Here is a 19,955-nt window from a genome sequence, read left to right on the forward strand (position 1 = left end):
CCTATATCTTGCACAGAACCTATCAAATTCCACTGAGGTGTATTCTCCTCCTCGATCACTTCTAAGCTTCTTTAATTTATAGCCACTCTGCAATTCCACAGTAGCTTTGAATCTCTTGAATACACTCAGTGTCTCAGACTTTTGTCTTAAGAAATAAACCCAGCACATTCTTGTGTTATCATCTATGAAAGTGAGAAAGTATCGATTTCCAGCTTTTGTAGTTGTTTGCATTGGACCACAAATATCACTGTGTACAAGCTCTAGAGGAGTTGATGCTCTGATAGTAGCTTCCTTTGGAAATGACTCTCTGCACTGTTTGCCTAGAATACAACCCTCACATACTTTTGTAACAGCTGTAATTTCTGGCAATCCCACAACCATTTCTTGCTCTTGTAGTAATTTCAGACTACTCATATTTAGATGCCCCAGTCTTCTATGCCATATTGCAGTAGAGTGACAAACACTTTCCTTGTAGGCAGGATGTATTTCAGCCTGCAATTTCATTGGAAAACTTCGATTTCCTCTCATTTGTATCCTTCCAATCAAATTGTAATAAGAACTGTCATTGTAAATCTCCACCTTGTGATCTCCAAACACAAAGTAATAACCATGCTCTATCATCTAGCCCACACTGAGTAAGTTTTCTTTCAAACCAAGTACAAGCATAACTTCTTTGATGTATTTCTTGCCCATTTTGGTTTCAACCACAAGACTGCCCTTACCAGTGACTTCAACAAGCTGTCCAGTTCCCATTTCAACTTTTGCAGTCACATTTCTGTCAATGTCAACAAGTAGATCCTCCCTTCCTGTCATATGATTGCTACATCCCTTGTCCAAGTACCATACCTCATCACCTCCTTTTATACTAGCATCAGTTTTATTGCTAGCATAAAACATAGTTGGAGTAGCATCTACTTGGTTAGCATAATTGACTTGCTGTGTTGGTTTCTTACTGTAACAATCTTTGGCTATGTGCCCAAATTTGTCACAGTTGAAACACTTTGGTTTGCCCTTGAATCGACACTCTCCAAAATGTAATTTGCCACAGTGCTTGCAAGGATTTTTAGCACCATCATTTGTTTTGTTATCCCACTTCTTGCCTTTTGTTTTCCAACTCTTATTTTGCTTAGAATTTTGATCACCAGCTTTAACTGATTTGGCATCCACACTGAGACTAGCAAATGCCTTCTCAGTTTTGTTTTCAGAATGTCTGTCCAGCCTTAATTCAAAACTCTTCAATGATCCTGTACTTCAATTACATTCAGATCTCTCGAATGCTCAATAACCGAGCAGATAGAATCATAGGCAAATGGCAAACTAATGAGTAATTTTTGAACAACCCTTTCCCTAGGCAATTCCTCCCCATAACTTCGCATTTGATTTATCAAATCAAACAGTTTAGTAATATAAGCAGTTAATGATTCATCATCTTTCATCCTTGTATATTCAAATTCTCTTCTAAGACTTTGTAATTTAACACTTCTTACCTGCTTATCTCCATGGTATTCTTGCTGCAGAATGTTCCAGGCACCTTTTGATGTCTCCTCATGAGAGATTCGTGGAATATCTCATCTGAAACTGCTCCTTGAATCAATCCCAGAGTCTTAGCATCCTTCATGAGTACCATAGCAAACGTGTCTTTTCCAATACCACTTGATTCTTCTTTTTCCTTTTTCTTAGCATCAGATTCATCTGACTTCTTCAGATCTGTACTATCGAATCCCTTTATCACCAAATCCCACAGTCCATGAGATTTGAAGATGGTCTTCATCCGTATACTCCAGAAATCGTAGTTCTCACCATTGAAAACTGGTGCTCTCAATTCACCACCACTTGACCCAGCCATGTTAGACTCAGATCTCCAAAACTCAAACTCAGCTGAAAACTTTGATTGCTCACAACTCTAAACGCCCAGTGTTATTTGATCAAACCTGGCTCTGAGGCCATGTTAACATATACAGACCATTATCTTGTATATTTATTCAATCATCAATGTAATAAGGCTTATAGAAATGCAGAGAGATTGGCTAGATGAAAGAGGAGAGAATTTCAAAGAGAGAGAGATTGGAGAAGAAGCTAGCTAAAATTGTATTAGCTCAGCTCCAATATAACATGCATATATTGTGCTCTGACAAAATCGTTAGGAATGGAATATTCCTGATTACATCATTCAATCCTAGCCACTCATTTAACTACCCTATGAGATAAAGACAAGTGGCACAAGACTATTACATTTTCTGCTGCATACTTGGATTGTGATCCAAAGCTGCCTTTTAAACGAAGAATAGAAACTTCTTTGTTCTAATTACATTTCAGCAATCACACTTATAAACCAACAGAGCTGAAACAAGCTTAATTCACCAAGAAGATTTTGTAATTCCTCAATGATCTCTCTCCTCCACCTAAGACCATCTGTTGATACTAAGATAATATACATGCAGTACCTGGGAAAGTACAACTTAAGCTCACCTGTTGAACCCTAAACCCCAATAATATACTGTGAGTTTAATCTTACAACTTAAGCTCACAGGTTATCCATAGACATTGAATACAATTTAAACTAGCTCAAATGAGACTCAAGTACATTTTTATTACGAAAATGGTACCTCAAAATGTTGTGCATTCAATTCCTGTATTTGGGAATGTGTCAGTTGAGATATTCCAGGTGAACCTTTCTATTTCTCCACGTTGTGACAATTGTTCCGTAGAAAAACAAAGAGCTATATTAAAGAGTAAACCCTCCTCTGGAAATGACACATAAAGAAACCTTGTAAATGAATGGCTCTCCAAGAGAAAATATGTTGTCCTGCAAAAAGAATGCTAATTATTCAGCATTTGATATTTAAACAGGATATAAGTTGTGATCAGCAGAACAAGCAGAATGAGAAATAAAGCAAATTTAACCAGAATTTAATGAGCAAAATAATAATAGAAATCAGATTGAGTGTTTGTGTTAACTACTTTGTATGCGAGCGAAAGGGAGAGAGAGCTCATATCTTATGATCACTTCTTCGCCTATCTTGATGCAAGGAATGTGTGATACCTTTTCTACACGGCAAAACAATAGTCGATGCACAGATAAGAAAGAGATGGCAGAAAACGCTCTTCTGGCAGGAATTGGATACTGGATTAGAAAAACAATGGGTCGATGCACAGATAAGAAACGTGCTTTTGCCCTACTAAAATGTATATACGTATTTTTATTTTTTTATTTTTGCGATGTCTAATAAATTCTCAGTTGCTGTGAAATGCAGGGACAAGGCTAAACCATAACCTAGAACAACAAAACTTAACAAAGAAAAGGAGAGAGATGATAAACAAAGGTTATACAAGCTAAATTCACTAACAATTTTGTAATTGCTGATCGATCTCTCTCCTCAACCTAAGACAACCTATTGAGACTAGGACGACAAATGGCACGAACCTATTAACTGACAATCCATAGGCATTAAATTCGACTTAAACTAGCTCAAATGAGACTCAAATACATATTTTTTCATATAAAAGTACCTAAAAATGGTGTACATTTGATGCCTATATGCAGGAATGTATTAATGGAAATATTCCAAGTAAACCTTTTCTGTTTCTCCTCGCTGTGACAATTGTTTTATAGAAAAACAAAGAGCTATATACCCGTCCTCTGGAAATTCCACACAAAGAAACTTTCCAAATGAAAAGCTCCCCAAGGGCCAAGAGAAGGTATGTCGTCCTGCAAAAAGACTGCTAATTATTCAGCATTTGATACTCCAAGTAGGATATAATTTGTGACCAGCAACCATAATTTACTGAGCAACATGTTATTAGAAATCAGATTGATTGTTTTTTTCTGGAAAAATTATTTTTATCTGAAAATAGCATCAGACCAGTAAAAAGCAGTGACAATGCAAATGATAAAGAGCTATGATTTTGATCAGATGCGTGAAATTATTAGAAATTTGGAGATTGAATTTGGGTTTTTGGAAGAGAAAGAGAATATGTGTTTTGGTTTTTGGATTCAATTAGAAGAAGAACAGGCACATACCTGACCTGTTTGTTTTGAGAGTTGAGGGTTGAGAGTGAAATATGGACTAGCTCATATTATATGATCACTTCGTTGCCTATCGTGATGCTAGGAATGTGAGATATCTTGGCCCAATCTTGTCCCGTCTTATTCTTACACCTTTTCTCCAGGGCAGGGCAAAAGAAGATACGCAGATGAGAAAGAGATGGCGGCAAACCCTCTTCTGGCAGGAATTCCAGACTTGGACACGATCCAATTTCTAGCACTTGAAGATAAGTGAGACGTCCAAAACCCTTTCCTTCCAAAGATTTCAGAGTTGAAGAGATGCTGAGAGTGTGAAGAGTGGTAGGGAGCAGCTGTTCCTTGAGCAACGTCTCCAAGACATGGTCACTTCCACTGATAGAAAATTGTTCAGGGAGACAAGTGCTTGCAAACCCCAGTACTCTCCCACTGATGAAGCCCTCAGTCTCTCACAATTCCCAATGCTCAAATGTCGGAGGTTGGGAGGCAAACCCCCATCTTCTGCAAATGACTCCAGATTCGGAAGACTCCATATCCACAAATCTCGAAGGGCTGTGAGGGTGTGAAGGCGTTCGGGCAATGACTTCAAATTCTCGCATTCACCGACTTCAAAGTGACTCAGGTTGGGAGTGGGCAATTCTCCCTAGTAAAAACACACCAGATTTGGACACCGACGAACATCCAAGTAACTGAGCTAGCTGAGATTCTCAACAGCTCCTTCTTCTTCCAAGGAAAGGGATTCCAAATTCTCACAATCCCAAATTTGAACCTTCGTCAATTTGGGAAAAATTCCCAACGGGAAGAACGTCATTGAATCACAGCTATTCAGTATGCCCAAATAGTCAAGCGAGGTTAATTTGGCCAACATCTCATGAGGTAGGAATTCTAATCTCCTACAATTGTGTATAGAAAGCCATGTCAACGTAGTGGCTAGGCCATCTTTAGGGAATGACGACAGCTTTGGAGAATTCGAAAGAGTCAAATGTTGAAGACGATCGCAATTGGGCAAGCACTGTACGTCAACAACATTTTGAATCTCAAGTCGGGACAGGAGCTTTGTCTCTAATAATGATAACAGAGCTGTTTGTGTTGGAATGTAATCCTGCAGCTGCTTTCTTGAAGCCGAAGTTACCAAGCCCTATTACAATCATTTTATGTTTATTTTATTTGTGATGTAATTAGAATCATTGGATCATAGTCCAGGTGGATTCTCTAGCTTAGTTTTAGGATGACAAGTGTAAACACCTCCTAGGGTGACAGCTGCAATTCTGTTAGAGAAGAATCTCTCCTCTCTTTTCTCAACCGAGTACACTATGTAAGCCAACTGTTTGTGAAAATGTAATGTAACAGTCTCTTCTCATTTTCCTCTTCTTCTCTACAAATTCTCCATTTCTCTAAAATATACAAAACAACCATAGAATTCTAACATGGCCTCAAAGCCAGGTTCAATTGGTTGCTGGGCGTGAATCTGTGCAAATCAAAAGCTGGTGTTTGGTTGAGCTGAAATCGAGCTCACTCAACATTCCAAGAGGCGTATCTGTTTGAATCCGATGTCTAATATGGCAGGGTCAAGCACTGCTGAGCTTCGCACGCCAGTTTTCAATGGAGAAAACTATGAGTTTTGGAGCATTCGAATGAAAACCATTTTGAAATCTCATGGGTTGTGGGATTTTGTTGAAAATGGTTTTGATGCTTCAGATCGAAAGAAGAGAAAGGAAAAAGAAGAAGGATCTAAGGCTGCTCAAGTGGAGAAGTCTACGATGGCTGAGATCTTGATGAAGGATGCTCGTGCACTTGGATTGATCCAAAGTGCAGTCTCAGACCAAATCTTCCCCAGAATAGTGAATGAAGAAACCTCAAAGGGTGCTTGGGATATTCTAAAGCAGGAGTTTAGAGGCGATAAACAGGTACGAAGTGTCAAGTTGCAAGGTCTACGTAGAGAGTTTGAATATACTCGTATGAATGATAGTGAACCATTGTCTGTTTATACCGCTAAACTGTTTGATTTAATTAATCAAATGAAGAGTTATGGTGAAGAATTGTCTATAGAAAGAGTTGTGCAGAAATTGCTGATTAGCTTGCCTAGATCGTATGATTCTATATGCTCTGTGATTGAGCATTCTAAGGATCTTGACACTATTGAAGTTCAAGAAGTGGTTGCATCTCTGAAGAACTTTGAGCTCAGATTAGATAGGCATACTGAAAACTCCACAAAAAGGGCTTTTACTAGCCTGAATATAGAGAGTAAAAACTCTAAGAGTGGAAGTTCTTCTGGAAATCACAAATCCCAGAAGAACTGGAAGTCAATTGGAAAGAATTGGAGTAACAAGTCTAATTCTACTCCCAATCAAATGCATCAAATGAAGGAACCAAAACACCCTACAAGCATTGTGAGAAACTGCACTATGGCAAGTGCTGGTTTGAAGGAAAGCCAAAATGCAAAGGGTGTGGAAAGTTTGGACACATATGTCACACCCCGGACCGGCTCCGCCGTAGCAGGATATTGTCCGCTTTGGGCCTGGCTAGATTCTCACCAGCCCGCACGGTTTTGTTTCTGGGAGCTCACGAAGCAACTTCCCAGGGTGGTCACCCATCCTGGGATTGCTCCAGCCTCCAACTCGCTTCACTTCGGAGTTCCTACGAACCCGAAGCCAGTGAGCTCCCAAAAGGCCTCCCACTAGATGGATGCGAGGTGTGCCATATAAGGCACATCACCCCCTCTCCGTTTGGTCGATGTGGGATCTCACAATCCACCCCCCTTAAGGGATCCGACGCCCTCGTCGGCACACTCGCACCACACGGCAGAGTGGCTCTGATACCAAATTGTCACACCCCGGACCGGCTCCGCTGTAGCAGGATATTGTCCGCTTTGGGCCTGGCTACATTCTCACCAGCCCGCACGGTTTTGTTTCTGGGAGCTCACGAAGCAACTTCCCATGGTGGTCACCCATCCTGGGATTGCTCCAGCCTCCAACTCGCTTAACTTCGGAGTTCTTACGAACCCGAAGCCAGTGAGCTCCCAAAAGGCCTCCTACTAGATGGATGCGAGGTGTGCCATATAAGGCACATCACCCCCTCTCCGTTTGGTCGATGTGGGATCTCACACATACTCAGAGATTGCCATGGAAATCAACCTGTACATAAGGTGAATTATGCAAACCAGATTGAAGAAACTGGAAATTTGTTTTATGCTTGCAATGTTGTGACAGATGTGAAGATGAACAACTCATGGTATGTTGACAATGGTTGCAGTAACCACATGACTGGAGATGAAAGGCTATTGGTGGATATTTAAAGGAATGTAAATTCCAAGGTGAAAATAGGGATTGGAGAGACAGTCCAAGTTGCAGGGAAAGGCACACTTGTGCTAGAAACCAAAGTGGGCAGAAAGCACATTCAAGAAGTGATGTTGGTGCCTGGATTAGAAGAAAATTTGCTCAATGTTGGGCAGATGATGGAGCATGGAAATTGCCTGGTATTTGGAAAGGGAATGGTGACAATTTTCAATGACTGGGCACTGCAAAATCCTATTGCTAAAGTTCAAATGACTAGCAACAGGTGCTTTCCTCTCACAATGGTGCCAGCTACTCAGTTGGTGCTAAGAGCAAGTGTAATTCCACTTGTGGTGAATGAGAAACTGTGCAAAGATAATGGAAGTGAAGCAGCAAATGAAAGTGAATACAGACAGATAGTAGGGAGCTTTCTTTATTTGACTGCCACAAGACTAGATGTAATGTTTGCATCTAGCTTACTTGCTAGATTCATGCACAATCCCACAAAGAAACACATGGGAACTGCCAAAAGAACTCTTAGATATATACAGGGCAAACTTGATTTTGGCATTGAGTTTGTGAAAGGGAAAATAACTACTCTAATAGGGTATTGTGACAGTGATTGGGCAGGAAGTGAGGATGATATAAGAAGCACCTCAGGATATGCTTTCACACTAGGCTTAGGCATGGTTTCTTGGGCTTCTATCAAGCAAAACACAGTCGCTTTGTCCACGGCAGAAGCTGAGTATGTGAGTGCTGCAGAAGCGACTTCACAAGCTAAGTGGCTAAGATTTGTGCTTGAGGATTTTGGTGAAGAACAAGTAGAAGGTACACCAATCCTATGTGATAACACTTCTGCTATTTCAATGGCAAGGAATCCAGTTCATCACTAGAAAACTAGACATATCTCTTGGAAATTTCATTTCATCAGGGAAGCCATTCAAGCAAAAGAAATTGAGCTAATCTACTGCAAGACAGAAGATCAAATTGCAGATATTTTGACCAAGGCTTTGCCTAAGGATTGCTTCGTTAGTTTAAGAAGCCTACTTGGTGTGAAATCAGCTAAAGGATTAGAAGGGAGTGTTGGAATGTAATCTTGCAGCTGCTTTCTTGAAGCCGAAGTTACCAAGCCCTATTACAATCATTTTATGTTTATTTTATTTGTGATGTAATTAGAACCATTGGATCATAGTCCAGGTGGATTCTCTAGCTTAGTTTTGGGATGACAAGTGTAAACACCTCATAGGGTGACAGCTGCAATTCTGTTAGAGAAGAATCTCTCCTCTCTCTTCTCTACGGAGTACACTATGTAAGCCAACTGTTTGTGAAAATGTAATGTAACAGTCTCTTCTCATTTTCCTCTTCTTCTCTGCAAATTCTCCATTTCTCTAAAGTATACAAAACAACCATAGAATTCTAACAGTTTGGCATCCATCTATTTTCAATTCTTCAAGAGATTTATAGTTAAGACTATTGGTAGTTGTGGTAGTGGCCCTTCCATCATGTAAAACGTCACACCCAGACACCGTAAGCTTCTTCAACCAAGGCAGCTCACAAGGCAAACTGCCTTTCAGCTTCGGACATTGTTTAGAATCAGCTCCTGGAGATGAGGAAAGTCTGGACCATATTCACCTCCACTTGCACTTCCACTTGGCACCCATTCCTCCCACTCTGGCATCTCCCTAAACTCCAGCTTCTCCAGAGATTGAAATGGCTGAATCAGATAAGCTCCATTTCTGCCATAGAATTCAACGCTAATCGTCTTCACAAACTTCATTCTTTCTATACAGAGTTCTTTGAGTGCTAGTAGCCGCCCAACTGGTGGGAGCGACCAACAATAACTACAGTCACTGAGATGCATGACTTGTATGTTAGAAAAAGACGAGTCTCCTAGCCAATTCGGAAAATTGGTTCCACCATAGAATCTGATGGTTAATTTCTCCAAATTCACACAAGGTAGGAGCTTGTCGAGTACATCTTTCTCCTTTTGGGAATCATCAGCATCCTTCGCACCCCATGAAAACTCTAACTCCTTGAGATCTTTCTTGTGCTTCATATTGGCGTGCAGTGCATCCCTCGCATCAACTACATTTTGTAGCTTCAAAATTGATAGTTTTCCTTGAAGCTGTGGGAACTCCCTCAGTTCTCTTATGCCTGACCCAGTAGATTTTCCCACAACAAATGCAGTCAATGTTCTCAAACTTTTCAATCTACCCCTTTGCACCGGCACCTCTTCAATTTTAGTTCCACTAACATCAAGATGATGCAAATTAATCAACTCCTTCATGCCTGCAGGCAATTTAATAAGAGATATACAACCTCCCAACATCAATTTCTGTAAATTAATCAATTTTATAATGTCTATAGGCAATTCAAGAAGAGAGGAACAATTTGACAATAGTAATGTCTGCAAGTTGTAGAGATTGCAAAGTACAACAGGTAACCTTTCAATTGCGGTATGAGAAAGATCCAAGTAGCGCAAGTGAATGACGTTTGCAACAGAATCAGGTAACACAGTGACATTTTGATAACATGATAGTGATAACACCCGTAAACATCTTAGTGATGGCAACAAATCATGTAGAACTTTTTTACTTACAAAATCTTTTTCCCAAAATATATATGGATTTAAAGAGGTAGGTAGGAAGGTCCGCAAACACTTAGCCCCATATAATGGCTCAAATTTTTTAGCAACATCAAATTCTCCCCTAGCATATGACAAATGACGAGCTCTTTTAACTTCACTTGATTCCACACCTTCCAGCCTAAGGCAAAACCCTCTAGAGATGAATATAGCCAAGTCATGAATGAGGTCATGCATTGTGAAACCGAATTCTCTTGACTTTTGAAACAGCGAACGGGATAATAGCTCATCAAAGTATTTTCTAGCCACTGATTCCTTAATCTTCCCATTATCAACTTGTGTAACTAAGCCTTCTGCCATCCATAATTGAATTACATCTTCCTTTTCAAACTCATAATCCTTTGGAAAAATTGAACAATAAACAAAGCATCGCTTTAACTGAGCGGGGAGATAGTAATAACTCAACCATAGAGCCGGAAGAATGTCAGTTGTACCATAGGGTAGGTACCAAATATTACTATTTAGTATTCTATTCCACTCCTCAGAATCTATATTGCAACGTAACAAACCCCCAAGTGTTTGTGCTGCTAAAAGCAACCCTTTGTACTTGAGAGCAATTTGCTTGCCAATGTCTTCCAAGTTTGAATTTGCACTATAGTTTTCATTTCGAAAAGCATGTTTAGCAAGTAACAACCAGCAGTCTTGATGTGACAATGGTTCCAAGCTTTGCATGGGAACATTTTTCATTAAAGATGCCGCATTTTTGTTCCATGTTATTACAATCACCATAATTTTCATTCCATAGATCATCCAACACAAATAAAAATTTCTTTCCCTCAACTGTTCTCTTAATTCAAATTGAAGCAAATTCATATATGTCGTATTACAAGGCTTTGAAGTGACTGACTCAAGAATAATTTTAGTTATTCTAACAGCATTATAGTCTTCTGAAACACAAGCCCAAGCTTGAAGCGTAAAATGCCCTTTTACCTTATTGTTGTTGTAAAGCATTCGAGCAAGGGTTGTCTTGCCAACCCCACCCATTCCAACAATTGTGAGGACAGACACATCTTCCTTGCTTGCATCATCAGATAGCAACAGTTTTGATAAATTTTCTTGGACTTCATCTCTACCATATACACAAGGTTCATCAACCAAGGAAGTTGTTGGAGTTCTATGTGAAACCTTCCTCCTAGCAACTTCTCCCAGACCAAGAGCAATTTTCTGTTGTACAAAGTTTTCTAATCTTTGCAATAACTCTTGTATCTTAACATTCATGCTTTGATAAAAATGATTACGAGAAGAAGGGAGTAAGTTCCACACCTTATTGGTTAATTTGTGGGTTTGATCCTCAGCTTCCAGCTTGCATCGCAAAGCTTCAGTGTTGATCTCGTCCAGTAAGTCCTCCACATCAAAGACAGCACGCTTGAGCTCGTTAAGCCACTCTCTCACAGCAGGGTTCACAAGTTGCTTCTCCTCTGCATCATTGAGCACAACGAACAAAGTCAACAGTGTCGTCGTCAGGTTCATGAGGAGTGGTTCGTTGAGTTTCTTCTGCCGAAATAAGTCGAAGAACTCGCGTGACGTAATTCTGTCACACAACACCTGGACGGAAGCAGAGATAAGAGCCTCTCCAATGAAAGCCATCTTTTCTCTTCTCTGCACACAGACTGCAAGGGATTTGGATGAAATAAAATATTCCAAGATTTTGCAAGTAGCTAGCCCAGCACAACTTGTATGGAAGCTTTTTGAGATTGTAAATAACATGAACTTGTAATCTTGGCGTTGGAAAACTCTCTCTCTTTCAAGGACTGTCCCTTCTTTGTTTGCGCGGCAACTTCTGAAAACTTTTCCAAGGCCTTACATGGGGATGCAATATAATATTGTGTAGGTACAATACAACACAATAGTTTTTCATGGGGATGCAATATAATATTGCGTAGGCAAAACACAATAGCCTTTCGGTGGCCTCACATGGGGATGGGGTCGTCTGTATACGCAAAGTTGGACGCAAAAGCTTTTGAATAATAACGCAATTTCAAAAGGATCTAATTGCAGTGAACACAAGGATAAACGATTAATTAATTCTTCCACTCAAGCCTGTCCTCCACTCAAGTATTAATTAGTTACTTTATGTAATTAGCTATGGCAGCAAAGCCTCCAGATCCAGATCGATGCTCTTGGTTTCGATTTCACTTGATTTAAGTAGCAGACTTCTTCTATCCTATTTGCAAATTTACGTATTGGTTTGTACAAATTTTCCAATTTCATTTGTAAGCCTCCCTCTTGTAGAAATTCATTCTTTGATTTTGGGTTAATTCTTTTTTTTTTTCTTTCTTTGTCAGATCTAAAATCTTGATTAAATAACAAGATACGGGACAATTGTGGGTTTGTGTATTCGACGTCTTTAGCTTTGAGAAAGTTGATTCCTCGCATTCTTCGAAATTATATCAATTCCTTATATTTGAAATTGAGTTTAGCATAACTCCCCAATTCTTTTTCAGAATAAAAATGAGAAATTTGTGCTATTAAAAAGAGTTTTTCTATTTAAACTCCACACTTCTTTTTGTTCACCACATATTCTAGATTCATCTTAACTTCTAATTCAAAATTTCACACTTTCTAAGAAAACCCCACTATCTTCTCAAACTACCCCTAAATACATACGTACCAGAAAATAAAAATAAAAAAACTCATCAACCTCACACTCCACACCCTGTGAGAACCTCTTTATTAAAAAAAACTAGCCTCTCCGCACGCGTTTCGGCAACTTGTGAGAGGCTTTTAGTTTTAAATTTATTTTAGAATTTAAAAATATAATGGGTAGTTGTGTTCCATAAAATTTTTTTAAATATAAAAAAGTGTGAATTTACCATATTATTCTCATTTAATTAATAATTTTAATTCTTAATGTTTGCATTAACCAATGACATTTTTTGATATTTTGAATGTTTTACCATTCTCTACCTTTTTCTTTATATATAGATAATAAAAAAACTATCACCAGCAAATTTCAATTTTGAATAATAATGCAATTTCAAAAGGAGGACTTTAATGCTCATGGATCTAATCAGTGAACACAAGGATAAACTTAACAAATTGTCGGCGTTCTTTGTGTATTTTGGGTGCTAACTGATGACTGTACATGTCTAGTCAGCATATTAGTTGTAGCTATAGATCACATGTATATCTCGTGGTCAGTTAGGAGTTGTTAAGCAATTTTATAAAGCTCTTGTGTGTACGGTAATTGTTCATTAAGAAAATACAAACAGTAAAGATCTCTTAGAAATCTGTGTTCTCTCTAGCTTTCTTCCTCTTTATCTTTCTCTGAAAATATCACTTTCATTATCACTAATGATGTAGAACAAATGACTGAATGGATTGAAGAAAAATTGGAGCGAAGAAGGAAAAAAGGACATAGTAGGAATTTACAGACTTTCCATTTCTTTTCTGTTATGTTTTCATTAACTCCCCCGGGCAGTCCAATGGGTGATAACGTTGTATTCAATTTACAGACTTTTCTTTTCTTTTCTATTACGTTTTCAATAACTCCCCAGGGCAATCCAATGGGTGAGAACATTGTATTTAATCAGATGTCATGCTTGGTTGAAATCATCTCGACTTTTATCAAATAATTCAAGGAGAATTTTCCCTCTAATTTCCTGGTGGATTCTAGATTATTGTTCTTTAGGATTTTCGCTTGAAAATCTATTTTCTTGTGCTGCATCAAGTGGTATCAGCGCAGGTCTCTCCCGTCTCGGTATTATTGGCTTATCATGGGTGATCGTGAAACTGTTGTCCCAATTACGCGAGCGAATTTGGACACTCAAAACGTATGAATCGACAATTTAGCCAATCAACTTGGGGAGATGTGTGAATTGTTATTACAAGCTATTGGTGACAACAATGGAAGAGAAGACATAAATAACAATAGAAGAGAAGACAGAGATAACAATAGAAGAGAAGACAGAGACAACCACCAAGGAGGCAATGCTGGAAGAAATAATAAGAGACAACATGTTCCAAAGAGCGAGTCGGAGTCTGAAGAAGAACTTGAGGAACACCACCAGTTAACAATCCACATCATCGTAATGTGGACTTTGCAGGAGGCGATTAATATGGCGTTAAAGGCAGAGTTGTTGGAGAAGGAGAAATGCCAAACAAATTATCACAGGAACACGATGGATCATTCAGAAAATGTTGCTACCTTTCCTAGTGACAAGGGGAAAAATCAGCAACAAAACTTTGGTGGATTGTCAAAGCCGTCAAACCTCCAAAGTAAAAGTGGCAATGAAGGCAGCCGCCGGTCTTCCAATAGAGTGCAGAGCCAGAACCAGCCCCAGAAGGAGAATCTGCATGCTAAGCCCATGACAGATATTTGTTATCGGTGCCAAAAACCAGGGCATCGTTCCAACATTTGTCCCTAGCAGAGGCAAGATAAATTTATAGAAGACATCAGTGATGACGAAGTTGTAGACGATGATTATGCAGGGGCTGAGTTTGCAATTGAGGAGGGAATGGAAAGGCTTACTTTGGTTTTACAGCATGTTCTTTTGGCACACAGCATTTTCCGTTCTCTTTGTTCAATCAAAAATAAAATCTGTGATGTGATCGTAGACAATGGGAGTTGTGAGAATTTTGTGTCAAAAAATTGGTGGAGCATTTGCAGCTGCCAACATAGCCACATATCAGCCCTTATTCACTGGGTTAGGTTAAAAAAGGACCTTCAGTTCGTGTTGCTGAGACTTGCCATGTGCCACTCTCCATTGGTAAGTATTACAGAGATGATGTCGTATGTGATGTTATTGATATTGATGCATGTCATATCTTGTTGGGGCGACCTTGGCAATTTGATGTGGATGCAACCTTTAAGGGTCGAGATAATTTGATCTTGTTTTCCTAGAATAACCACAAGATTGCGATGGCTACTACAGTGCCCTCAAAAAAATCAGTTGAGCCCAAAACTAAGAGTTCTAGTTTTCTAACTCTACTCAGCAGCGAGCAAGAGTTAAATGAAGCAGTAAAAGAAGCAGATTATTTTTGTCCCATGGTGTTGAACGGGCTGTTAAAGACCAGCAAAGAAGAAAATGTAATTCCTCCTGAAGTTTTGTCAAAATTTCAGGAACTAATTTCTGACAAGCTGCCAAACGAGTTGCCGCTGTTGAGAGATATACAACACCACATTAATTTGTTCCATGGGGCTAGTCTACCAAATCTGCCACATTATTGCATTAGCCCTAAGAAGAACGACATCCTAAGAGAGCAGAATGAAGAGTTGTTGCAAAAGGGTTTTATCAGGGAGAGCTTGAGTCCCTATGCGGTTCCAGTCCTTCTTGTTCCAAAGAAAGATTAGTCATGGCGTATGTGTGTCGATAGTCGAGCAATCAACAAGATTACAATAAAATATAGATTTCCCATCCTGCAATTGGAAGATATGTTGGATGTGCTCGAAGGCTCTAAGGTGTTTTCCAAAATAGATTTGCGCAGCGGATACCACCAAATTCGCATCAAGCCAAGCGACGAGTGGAAAACAACATTTAAGAGCAAGGAAGGGTTATACAAATGGCTGGTGATGCTGTTCGAATTGTCAAATGTGCCTAGCACCTTCATGAGACTTATGAATCAGGTTATTTGACCATTTATTGGTTCTTTTGTTGTGGTTTTTTTTTAATGATATTTTAATTTACAGCACCTCAAAAAAAGAGCATCTCGTGCATTTGAGACAAGTCTTAGGAGTACTTTTTGCACAAATAAACTACTGTTTTTGGGTTTTGTGGTTGGTGAGAATGGTATCCAAGTGGATGACGAGAAGATCAAAGCAATTCTTGATTGGCCAACTCCAAAAACAGTCTCTGAAGTTTGAAGCTTCCATGGTTTGGCCACTTTTTACAGGAGGTTTGTGAGGCATTTCAGTTCCATTGTCGCACCTATTACTGAAAGTTTGAACAAGGACAGGTTCAATTGGGGAGCAAAGCAAGAGTAACTAAAGGGTTTCATCTTCATATAAATCCCCCAAACACTCAAACCCTGCAATTTCTTGAGTAAGAGTAACTAACAAAGAAGCCCTTCTACTCAGCGCGTCAGCCACATGATTTGAGGTACCATAAGTATGCTTGATAACAAATGAGAATTTCTGCAAAAAAGAGTCACCCATCTGGCATGCATTTTATCAATATGTTTCTGGCTATTAATATACTTCAAAGCATGATGATCAGTAAACAAAATAAATTCCTTCTGAATAAGATAGTGCTCCCATTGTTTCAAAGCACGAACAACTGCATAAAATTCTTGGTCATAAGTACTCCACTTTTGACGAGTGTCACTCAACTTTTCAGAAAAGAAAGCAATTGGTCTCTTGTCTTGAGAAAGCAGAGCTCCCACTCCCACACTACTGGCATCACATTCAATTTCGAACACCTTCTCAAAATTTGGAAGAGCTAGAACCAGAGCGGTACAAAGTTTTTTTTTTACAAGAGCAAAACTTTTTTCTTGCTCTTCTCCCCAATTGAACCTGCCCTTCTTCAAACATTCAGTAATAGGTGCGACAATCGAACTGAAATGCCTCACAAACCTCCTGTAAAAAGTGGCCAAACCATGGAAGCTTCGAACTTCAGAGACTGTTTTTGGAGTTGGCCAGTCAAGAATTTCTTTAATCTTCTCGTCATCCACTTGGAAACCATTCTCACCAACCACAAAACCCAAAAACAGTAGCTTATTTGTGCAAAAAGTACATTTTTTCAGATTCACATATAGCTTATTTTCTTTCAAAACTCCTAAGACTTGTCTCACATGCATGAGATGCTCTTCTTTTGAGGTGCTGTAAATTAAAATATCATCAAAATAAACCGCGACAAAAGAACCAATAAATGGTCGAAGAACTTGATTCATAAGTCTCATGAAGGTGCTAGGCACATTTGACAATCCAAACGGCATCACTAAACATTCGTATAACCCTTCCTTGCTCTTAAATGCTGTTTTCCACTCGTCGCTTGGCCTGATGCGAATTTGGTGGTATCCGCTGCGCAAATCTATTTTGGAAAACACCTTAGAGCCTTCGAGCACATCCAACATATCTTCCAATCGCGGGATGGGAAATCTATATTTTATTGTAATCTTGTTGATTGCTCGACTATCGACACACATACACCATGACTGATCTTTCTTTGGAACAAGAAGGATTGGAACCGCACATGGACTCAAGCTCTCCCTGATAAAACCCCTCTGTAACAACTCTTCAATCTACTATCTTAGGATGTCGTTCTCTTTAAGGCTCATGCGATAATGTGGCAATTTGGTAGACTAGCCCCAGGTACCAAATCAATGTGGTGTTGTATATCTCTCAATGGCGGCAACTCGTTTGGCAGCTTGTCAGAAATTAGTTCCTGAAATTTTGACACAATCTGCTGCACTTTAGGAGGAATTACATTTTCTTCTTTGCTGGCTTTTAACAGCCCCTTCAACACCATGGGACAAAAATAATTTGCTTCTTTTATTTCCTCATTTAACTCTTGCTCGCTGCTGATTAGAGTTAGAAAACTAGAACTCTTAGTTTTGGGCTCGACCAATTTTTTTGAGGGCACTGTAGTAGCCATCGCAATCTTGTGGTTGTTCCAAGAAAACTAGATCACGCTATCTCGACCCTCAAAGGTTGCATCCACATCAAATTGCCAAGGTCACCCCAACAAGATATGACATGCATCCATATCAATAACATCACATACGACATCATCTCTGTAATGCTTACCAATGGAGAATGGCACAAGGCAAGTCTCAGCAACACGAACTGAAGGTCCTTTTTTAACCCAACCCAGAGAATAAGGGCTGATATGTGGCTCTGTTGGTAGCTGCAAAAGCTCCACCAATTTTTTTGACACAAAATTCTCGCAACTCCCATTGCCTACGATCACATCACATATTTTATTTTTGATTGAACAAAGAGAACGGAAAATGTTGTGTCGCTGCCCTTCCTCTTTTGGTGCCAAAAGAACACGTTGTAAAACCAAAGTAAGCCTTTCCATTCCCTCCTCAATTGCAAACTCGGCCCCTGCATAACCATCATCTACAACTTCGTCATTTTCTTTGTCATCACCGACGTCTTCTATAAAATTAGCTTGCCTCCACTAGGGACAAACGTTGGAACGATGCCCTGGTTTTTGGCATTGATAACAAATATCTGTAAAGGCCTTAGCATACAGATTCTCCTTCTGGGGCTGGTTCCGGGTCTGCACTCTATTGGAAGACCGGCTGATGCCCTCATTGCCACTTTTACTTTGGAGGTTCGACGGCTTTGACGATCCGCCAAAGTTTTACAGCTGTGTGTTCCCCTTGTCACTAGGAAAAGTAGCAACATTTTTTGAATGATCCATCGTGTTCCTGCGATAATTAGTTTGGCGTTTCTCCTTCTCCAACAACTCAGCCTTTAACGCCATATTAATCTCCTTTTGCAAAGTCCACATATTCTGCAAACCAATTTTTTCTTGAATGGAAATTTTCAGGCCATTAATATACCTTGCAACCTTTTGGTTTTCGGTCTCGGTCAAATGATTACGCTTCGCTAGACGCATAAACTCTTCAGCATATTCAGAAATCGAACGATTGCCTTGCGCACAGCCGATGTACATGCGGTACAGAATTTTTTCATAATCAGTAGGTAGGAACTGATCCATCATAAGCTGCTTCATCTTTCACTACGGACGTACCCGTTGCTTTCCTTGCCTCTGTCGTGAATTCTGCAACTGATCCCACCATACAGCCGCGCTGTAACTTTCAGACGGAAAGCAACCATCTTCACTATTTTGTTCTCTGGAACCTCCATAATTTCAAAGAACCTCTCCACTTCTACCAACCAATCCAAGATAGTCTCACCTATGTGAATGTGAAAGTGAGGCCGCTTCTATGAAAATTTTGGGAAAATTTTCTAGAGCATTCACTATACTGGGATACAAGCACATGGCCATAAAGTGCTGGCTTTTGAACTTCACCTTAGTAGGGCTATGTGTATGGTGTTGTCAGAGATAGAGTTCAAAACTATGTGTTACTCTTGTATATTCTGAAGCTCCGTCACTATGTAAAGGTTCAAGTTGAAAAACAACTCTACTTATGCATAGTCTTATGATATGTTGCTTAATGAATTTATTTCTAAAATAAACAAGTGGGGGATTGTTGAAATTGGTATGTTTATTTTTTCATTTTAAAAATATATATATATTCAATAATTCAATAATTGCCTTAAATTGTCTTTATTAATAGGAGTTATTTTCTATGGGATGAATCCTTTTTTTTCAACTGATGCACAACGTCTCTTTGTGATAATTTTCTATTAATTGGTTGAATCTTTTTTCAACTGATGCATTGATGTCCTTAAAGCCCACAACGTCTCTTTGTGATAAATCTAGTATATATATCAGAGTCAGCTAGGAGAGAAAAGGTAAAGACAACAGCTGCTGCCTTCCTCCTCTTCAAATCTTTTTCTTATTTTCTAAACTAAGGTTTCTGAGCAACATAGAAAGGTGTTTGTATTCGGGTCCTTCCTCAGTGCAAGGAAAAACCTAGACAGAGGAGATTCTGGGGCTGTTTTATTCTAGGGACATAGTGGCATTTCCAGAACTGCTTGCACTAATTGGGCAGAGCCGCGAAACGTCTTAAAGAGAGCGACTTTGTACACGACTCATCCCAAGAATCGTTCACAGCTTCACAACAAATTTTTCTGGGTAATATTGTTCTTTTAATTTTCTCTACTTCAATAATTTTAAGACGTATCATCTGCCATGGAAGCTGTAAACAATTCATTCACCCCTGACCTAAATAAGCATTCCAAATTTGAGGGTCTTCATTTTAAACGATGGAGGCAAAAGATGTTGTTTTACCTTACAACGAAAAAATTAGCTTCTGTATGCACAGCTGTTAAACCATATGCTTCTGACAATCCCACTCCTGAACAAACTTGGGCCTTGCAGACATGGACTGAAAATGATTTCTTGTGCAATAACTATATTTTGAATGGTTTATCTGATGATCTTTATGATTATTATTCTTCTTATGATACTGCTAAAGATTTGTGGGATGCACTTCAGAAAAA

At 39.2% G+C, this 19,955-nt stretch overlaps 2 protein-coding genes across 2 annotated transcripts; both read right to left on the reverse strand.

Annotated features, from left to right (window-relative positions):
- Positions 1-621: 621 nt before the first annotated feature.
- Positions 622-1,846, reverse strand: LOC117618039. Its single transcript, XM_034347668.1, has 2 exons — positions 1,488-1,846; positions 622-1,249 (listed from the first exon to the last, which is right to left on the reverse strand). The coding sequence occupies exons 1-2, from the start codon at positions 1,844-1,846 to the stop codon at positions 622-624; spliced, it is 987 nt and encodes a 328-aa protein (XP_034203559.1).
- A 7,017-nt stretch (positions 1,847-8,863) lies between these two features.
- Positions 8,864-11,524, reverse strand: LOC117618040 (putative disease resistance RPP13-like protein 1). The gene has a single exon (XM_034347669.1). It carries the CDS (start codon positions 11,522-11,524, stop codon positions 8,864-8,866), a length of 2,661 nt encoding a protein of 886 aa, XP_034203560.1.
- Positions 11,525-19,955: the final 8,431 nt, after the last annotated feature.

The sequence above is a fragment of the Prunus dulcis genome, chromosome 2 (genome assembly GCF_902201215.1).
Source record: "Prunus dulcis chromosome 2, ALMONDv2, whole genome shotgun sequence".
Taxonomy (NCBI): Eukaryota; Viridiplantae; Streptophyta; class Magnoliopsida; order Rosales; family Rosaceae; genus Prunus; species Prunus dulcis.

What these genes read in the sequence shown, in the direction of transcription:
- LOC117618039 (XM_034347668.1), bottom strand. Translation starts at nt 1,846, where the DNA reads ATGGCTGGGTCAAGTGGTGGTGAATTGAGAGCACCAGTTTTCAATGGT. An exon ending in AATACCATGGAGATAAGCAG is followed by an intron (nt 1,250 to 1,487) that starts GTAAGAAGTGTT and finishes ATGTAATTGAAG; the next exon opens with TACAGGATCATTGAAGAGTT.
- LOC117618040 (XM_034347669.1), bottom strand. Translation starts at nt 11,524, where the DNA reads ATGGCTTTCATTGGAGAGGCTCTTATCTCTGCTTCCGTCCAGGTGTTG.